This window comes from Anopheles maculipalpis, chromosome 2RL (genome assembly GCF_943734695.1).
Source record: "Anopheles maculipalpis chromosome 2RL, idAnoMacuDA_375_x, whole genome shotgun sequence".
Lineage (NCBI taxonomy): Eukaryota > Metazoa > Arthropoda > Insecta > Diptera > Culicidae > Anopheles > Anopheles maculipalpis.
Genome location: NC_064871.1, coordinates 17,047,196 through 17,054,749, shown reverse-complemented (window position 1 = coordinate 17,054,749; position 7,554 = coordinate 17,047,196). Strand labels below are relative to the sequence as shown.

General features: G+C 48.1%; 1 protein-coding gene across 1 annotated transcript; it reads right to left on the bottom strand.

Moving 5' to 3' along the window:
• Positions 1 to 1,538: 1,538 nt before the first annotated feature.
• LOC126557037 (mycosubtilin synthase subunit C) lies at positions 1,539 to 6,892 on the bottom strand. The gene is made up of 6 exons (XM_050212677.1): positions 6,747 to 6,892; positions 3,911 to 4,375; positions 2,770 to 3,849; positions 2,288 to 2,687; positions 1,941 to 2,204; positions 1,539 to 1,869 (listed from the first exon to the last, which is right to left on the bottom strand). Exons 1-6 carry the CDS (start codon positions 6,874 to 6,876, stop codon positions 1,539 to 1,541), a joined length of 2,670 nt encoding a protein of 889 aa, XP_050068634.1. The 5' UTR covers positions 6,877 to 6,892.
• Between the last annotated feature and the right edge of the window lie 662 nt (positions 6,893 to 7,554).

Here is a 7,554-nt window from a genome sequence, read left to right as displayed (position 1 = left end):
GGTGTGCGTGGCATACACACCCGACTGAAACGCGAGGTCCGATAGAATTAGATTGAGGTTCAATGCAACGAAGACAAAGTACCAGCTTGCCGAAGGCTCTGACCGTAATAGTCTCCGACTCGGAAGCAGAGCATCAGTTGACGGCGACTATCTTGGTATGATCCTAACTTCGGATTAGTCTTGTGAAAAGCGAATTCCAATGGCGATTCGAATCTACGAATTCCAATGCTTACAAGAATTCGAATCGTGTTTCCGTATATGTGTCTCCGTGCAGTGGCTGCGGAATGTAGTGAGAAGTGAGATTTTCATGTGATGGAAGATAGAGAATCCTACTCAGTGCGAGTTTCGATAAAATCCAAATAGAATCCTATTGGAATCTAATCGGATCGAATCCGAATGGAATCCCAATTGGAACGTATCCTTAAATTCGAATCCGATTCGATTCTTCCTAGGGATTGAAATTTCAAATCTTCCGAATCCCGAATCTGCCAACAGTACTTCGGACAACAAAGTAGACAGCGAATTCCGAACCTGCATTATTCCTCTACGGGTACAAGTCCTGGACTGTACTGAAGGAGGATAACAATGCACTCGCCAATTTCGAACGAGGCACGTGCTGAGGACTATCTTTGGCGGTATGAGCGAGTAGGGCGTTTGGCTAAAGAGAATGAACTGATGATGAGCTGTGTGGAGGTGCTGATATCCTGACGGTAGTCAAAGCCGGAATGATACGATTTCTGGGAAACATGATGAGAATCTTTCTCGACACATTCAGCCCGAGGCATGCAGGAGCGAACTAGTTGCCTCGAACAGGTTAAGCAGGACCTGGCGGATGTACCCGGATGCAGCCGTGTCCCCATTGCAGCCCTAGACCGAGTTTCCTGGAAACGGATTGGCGACCTGGTCATGTCTAGGCGACATGCTCAGCCCTGAACAGGCCAAGAAGAAGAAGAAGAATAAAAATAAGATCTGGGTTCCTTTAAGAAGGAGGAATTCTCCAGGATACGAGCAAACACTATTTTGGTAATTATTTAAAATATTTATTCTGTTTTAAAATGTATACTGTTGTACAGCTTTACAGTGTCATAGACGTTTCGTTGGAACCTGTACCTAGACATTACATGGGGCACTAATCACATTAGTTCTCCGGTCTCAGATACTTGTTGTGCGCTTCAAGAGCGTATACTAAACAATTGTCGATGCATTCGATCGTACCAACCGTTTCTATACCGTAATTAAAATACTGTTCTCGCTTAATCACATAACCGTCATATGGAAAAACATGGAAGCCCCGTACCGAATGCATAAAATAGTAGACCGTCTTGGGTCGTGAACGTGTCGTGAGCATCCTAAGAAGAAGCATGTTAGCTAAACCCGTTGTGGCGCCCTGTCACTTGCGTTGCAGTTTTTGCGGTATTTGTGTGAGTGTGTGTGTGAGCTCGTGAGTACCATAATACGTTTTGTGGTTCATAAATTAAATAACTTAATTAAGCTTCTTATTGTAGGCTTTCGCTTGCAGCCGGAACAAAACCGAACCATCAACACCGAATGTCCTTCCAGTGCACTATGGCGCGTTGATTGTCTGGGGCCGCCGCGAACGGTCGCGTACCGTCCGCACTGTACACGAACTGATTGACCTGATAGTCCAGCATCGTTTTGTAGTTGTACACGTTCGAACCGAGCTGCTGCGTGAGCGGGTTGGTGTTGGTGGTGAATATGCCGGCAAAGTTTCTACGCTTCGCCAGCTTGAGCACTTCATTCTCCATGAAGTGCATAGCCTCGATGTTTTCTTGTGCCGACAGTTCCGCACACGTGCCCATCATGAAGGAGTGCAGGATCTGATTTTTTCCCGTCGGCAGTTGAGTGTCCCTGTCGAATCCGAAACGGACCACACACATTATTAACACCGTAATTGAGAGTTCCCGAATATTCGTTCTTACCGGATTGGTCCTTCGACGAATTCCAAAAACTCGAACACAATGATCAATTTGCTTGTAACGGTCACCTCGGGTTCATCGTGCGCATCGAAGTTCAGCGACACACCTACCGAGCGGCCAGTTTCATCCTTGATGATGAAGCTGAGCCCCTTCTCGATAAGCACCATCCAGATGTCTTCCAGGATATCCCGGTAGTCTGTTTCGTGGATTTGCGGCTTAAGCCACTGTTCCAGGTCCGCCTTCTCGAAGAAGCTTGACGTGATTATGCTGCCGAGGTAAGTGATCAGATTAGTGCAATTGTTTGATGCCTCTACTAAGCCAAAAATTACTAAGGTAAGGTATCTTCTTACTTGATGGTGTCATTTTTGTGTTCGATTGCCAATGGGTGTGCGGTCAGCTGCATACGATAGTCAAAGTCGCCTTCCGCACTTCCATTACCATTCGCTGCGAGCTGATGGTTTTGCAGTTCTCGTTCGTCGGCACAAATTTTGTCCAGAATTTCTCCCAAATTCTTTGCCCCGATGAACGTCGTAATGCTCACTGGATATCCCTTGCCGCACAGCTGCGTAACGGTGATGATCGAGTTGAGTGAGTTGCCACCAAGCTCGTAGAAGTTGCTTGTCAAGCAAATCTTGGCTCGCGTCGAGCGACCAATCACGTGACCTACTGTTTCAAAAAGATCCTTTGCGATGGCCATGCGACTCGCCGGAACATTGGTATAATCGTACTCGATCTCAATCTGGGTATCATCTAAAGTGTAGAGAACAGAGAAAAGAGAAACATTTGAAGAATACATTCGACTCGACTGTAGAAGGACATCCTACAAACGTACCATTGTTGTTGGTGCTTTCGTACATCTTCAGCAACGTTTGACGATCGATTTTGCCGTTTACGAGCAGCGGAATACTCTCGAGCAGTATCACTTGGGGGATCATATAGTGAGCCAGCTTGTCCCCGAGTGCGGCCTCCACTTGCAGCCCCGTCTGGTAGTGGGTGCCCTGCTCGAGCGTCACAAAACCGAGCAGTGCCTGATCGATCTCACCGGCATGGTAGCAAAGTACGATACCCTTATCCACACCGGTCAGCCCGAGCAGATTCGCCTCCACCTCCGACAGATCCACCCGGTGGCCGCGGATCTTGATCTGTGAATCCATGCGTCCCTGGTAGTACACGCATCCCTTGCTGACCGAAGCATAATCGCCCGTCTTGTACAGCCGGCCAAAGGAAGGATCGATGGCCAATGGATTGTCGATGAATCGGTCCGGGTCACGTCCATTAACATACCCTTCCGCTAGATTCAACCCTGCCACGTACAGTTCGCCAATTTCTTCCGTTCGTACTGGCTGCAAATCCGGGCTCATGATGTAAATAATCGTATTATCTAGTGGATAACCGATCGGTACTTTCTCGTAACCTTCCAGCTGTTTCTTCGACTCACACACGAAGTAGGTGACGTCACCCATCACCTCGGTTGAGCCGTAGAAGTTGCATAGCTGGTGCATCCCTTCCTGGAAGTAGTCGAAGAATTCACGTGCCAGCGAAATCTGTAACGGTTCACCGGAGCACACCCAGATGCGCAAACAGTACAGTAGTTTCGAACCGGATTGTGGCCGTTGTTGTTGTTGGAGGGGCAGATAGAGAAGAAGCGAACGGAGTAGAGTCGGTACGAGGACCAACCGTTCGATGCGATAGCGTTCCAGCAGTTCGACGAGCTTTTCGGGATTGTTGGTAATCTTCTTTGGCACTATTACAATTGCCATGCCGTTTAGCAACGGGCCCCATATCTCGGTGACCGAGTCGACGAATGTAAGGGCCGTCTTGAACACACCGATACGCTCGGTGGAAGAGTATGGGAACCGACTCCACTGCCATTGGAGACGATTTAGGATGGTCTCATGATTAAGGCGAACACCTGCAAGACACAAAAAGCATATTGACTTTCTCGTTCGTGTTCAAACACCCTTGATGCTTACCTTTCGGTACTCCGGTACTACCAGACGTGTACAGTACCAGACCCAGCTGTGAGTCACCCTTTCCGAGCATCGCTTCCGGTCGGATGTTGGCGTTGCTCAGCTCGCTCGCACGCTTGCGCAGCTCGGCATAGCTGATGGCGGGTGTCTTCCCGAAGATGGCCGCATTATCGTAGTCATCGTCATACACAACGAGGGCCGGTTTCGCCTCGCCCATGATGTGCTGGATGCGATTCGGTGGGAAGGTCGGATCGATCGGCAGATAGGCGGCACCCGCCTTCCATATGGCAAGCAGTGTCGTTACCAGCCGATCGGTCGGATGCATGCACACGGCCACGATGTAGTCACCGTCGGTGTTGGGCGACGAACGGAAGTGATCCTTGATGCGGTTCAGCATGGCCGAGGCCAAACGGTTCGCCGTCGAGTTGAGCACATTGTAGTTGATCTTCACCTCACCACGTGCATCGTCTGTTGGAAGTGTGCGTCGGAATCGGTTAATGTGAAAATTATTACACTGTTGGTCGTTACATGTCAAGGGAAGCCTTCCTAATGGATGTCTTGTAAATGGACCTGTACATAGTAAACATTAGTACCAAACGCAAAGGACAGCCATATCGTTGGATCTTTGGCCATTGTTTGCCGGCTTGCTGCCATTGTTTTGACGCAGGCTTGTGAAAATCGCCACCCGACCGTTGTTCACTCTATCTCCTCCATTATTCTACACGGTAGCTCCAATGGCGAATGCATTATTCTTCTCATCCAATCGGATGCATGCCATCGGAAACGGATGTGCCTCCCTTGGAGGCCTTCTGCTCTGATAACATTCTTTCCATTCGATCCACGTTCCAGTATGATCGATCTTACCTAGGGTATGCATCGCAGGTTGATTGTTTCGTCTAATGTTTCATTGGCCACAGCAATTGAAAGAACTGACCGACACGGCCAGCACCCTTCCCTCAACCTCTAATGATTGCGGTGATGAAGGATTGCGCAAAAAAGTCGCGCAAAAAGTACCGTAAGCGTGTGTGTGTGTGTCTGTTTGGCTTGTGCAAGAGCGCGATCACCAAAGACCCGTTTGGTCAGTTTTTTTGCGCACACGGGTGGCTTCTAATGTGCCGATCCATTCATGGCCCTGGATTTGTTGTGTTCGGTGAACCGGCCGGGTCGACTAACCCTTCGAAAACTGCACTTGAACACATGGTGGTGCGTTGGGTACGAGCCGTTCCCACTTGCCAACCGGCTTCCAGCGATACCTGCAGCGTAATTTGGCCGTGCACAAGCCGATCGATTGGAGAAGGTTGATTGCCGTTGGTGGTGGCGGCAAATATTGGGCAACCCTCTTCGTATGTATGATCTTCGCGATCGTTCACAGCACGATACGATCAACGACCAAAAACCGTCGGGCTTGCCGTCGGCACAAGAAGTGCTGAAGACCGCGGGAAGGAAAAACGAAATGATGGATAAAAACGAAACGCCCAGCGCGCGGCTCACGGTCAGCGCGTGACTCTGAAGGAAACTCCGATGGAAAACGAAGCTACGCAACGGTGAAAACGTTACGCCCGGCACCTGGCAATTGGTGCATCGTCGCTTCGCTTGGGGGGAGCTAGGTTTTTCTTGACCTTGAACTACAAAACCGTGGGTCACAGAGGCCGTTTAAAGTTTGCAGCGTGAAGATGATGTTCCTACGACGAGCGATTTAACACGTTTTAATGTGGTAGTACATGTTGTTACGAATTTATGCTGGACTACTGGACTTTACCGGTTGTATGGTTTGGTTTACTATCTAACGAGCTGGCCTTTCTGCACTATTAACGATCAGTGACCTGCTGCAGGACGGTCACCAGTATCTTACGGCAGTTAATGATCGAGTGAAAGGACGTACATCAAGCAACTTTGGAGCAACATAGTAGAAATGATGGTGGGCAGTACGTGCAGATCTCGGTGCATTAGGTTCTGCACTAGATTCTGTAGATTCGGACAGCTTTGACCTAGACAGCGGTATGCCAAGAGCTTGGTCGCGAAGTTTGCCAAGGTTTGATACTTAAAATAGCTATTAAAAATGTCCGAGGCATAATTTATGCTTGCGCCATTAGATCCCCAAATGATTGATAGGGTGGATTGGTAAGATTTTGAAAACTTGATCGATATTTTTGAAGCAGTCCCTGGCTTTGTGATCTCATAAGATTTATCAGATCGGGCCTAGTTTGTAGATGGTTTTATTAGATTAGTTTTTGCCTAGTTTTTGAAGAACTTTGCGAAGAATTTTTTCACGAATATTTGCAATTCTGATGGGCTTAACAACCTACTAGATCACGCCGACCAGCGAGATGGCTTACTAGGCTCCCCAGTACCACGTAGTTGGATAGTTAGTCCTCACTACGATTCTCCTAAGTAGTAAGGGGTTAGTTTCGAATTCACAAGAACTTCCCCCAAGCTTTGTTCCAAATCCCTCACTTGCTGATCATGTGAGTGAAGAACCAATTTAACCAAAACCTGTCATTTGCTCTACGAGGCTCAAGCTTCATTTTTTGTCTCTTTTAAAGGGCTATCCAAAAATCAATCTTCACACAACATCAAGCCATGTGCTGGAAACTCGTAAACTTAATATAACCAGTCTAGCGGTCGACTAGACCACAACACCGCAATCCTTCACGCTCGGAGGACGTTGCTCGGTTCAGTTTTTTTCTTCTTTTTTGCTTTCTTAAGAAGCGAAAGTGACACCCAAAGGCAACCATGCACGGTGACATCGATCAGTAACAGTCTGCTAAATTGAAGTTCAACACAATCTGAAGGCTGTGTCCTAGGCATTTCGGTGTCGCCATTGTTGCTCTAAACCTACCGTTGTAGATGAGTGCCGTATCGGTGCCACAGAATTTGTCAACGTTCGCCTCAAAGGTCCGATGGAGTAAGGTCGGCTGCAGGGGACACAGTTTTCCCTTGACGACGGCCAGCTGCGGCAAGGTACCCATGCTGTTTGTTGGTGATGCTTAACCGTCCGTCGATGATGGTCTCAGGGAGCTCTGGCTGGTCTTGTCTGGCCGCAGCGGTCGTAGACAAATGCACGCTTTCTTCTACTTCCGGCACGGGGTCTTTGCTGTAATGGAACAGTACGGAACAAAACGAACAATGAGAACCGGGACAAGGTTACACCGTGAATCTAATTGCATCTCTAAGGAGCGCTAGTGCAATAAAAATGGTTGTGAAGAGAAAAAAAAAACAGATACATTCTTGCATTCGTGAGCCATGGGCAGTAAATGGTGCTAATAGGCAATAGCCTAGCATTGATTGGATTCGATTAACCAGTAGCATTAAGGTGTCGTGCAGTACTTTATTATGCAATGCGATCATTTCTTCACGACATCTCAGGTCGCGATCGCGTTGAAAAGGTTATATTTCAATCGGCTTAACACGCCTTATCCCTCGCTAGCAATGCGGCTATACCCATGGGATCGTTTAAATTTATCGATAATTTTATTCGCTGCGCGTGCCACCAACTGGTTCCGAGTCCATCGTCGGCTTCTTTTTTTTATGGTGGTGTGGTCCACCACCTTTCCACTACGTCCGGTCGCACGGTTGACGGTGGGAAGTATAAAGTCAGCACTGTGCGCAACAGTAATAAGGTAAATCCGTGTTACGATTTATTTAGC

What these genes read in the sequence shown, in the direction of transcription:
- LOC126557037 (XM_050212677.1), bottom strand. Translation starts at nt 6,876, where the DNA reads ATGGGTACCTTGCCGCAGCTGGCCGTCGTCAAGGGAAAACTGTGTCCC. An exon ending in CGAAAGCACCAACAACAATG is followed by an intron (nt 2,688 to 2,769) that starts GTACGTTTGTAG and finishes TCTACACTTTAG; the next exon opens with ATGATACCCAGATTGAGATC. An exon ending in CACAAAAATGACACCATCAA is followed by an intron (nt 2,205 to 2,287) that starts GTAAGAAGATAC and finishes TTACCTCGGCAG; the next exon opens with CATAATCACGTCAAGCTTCT.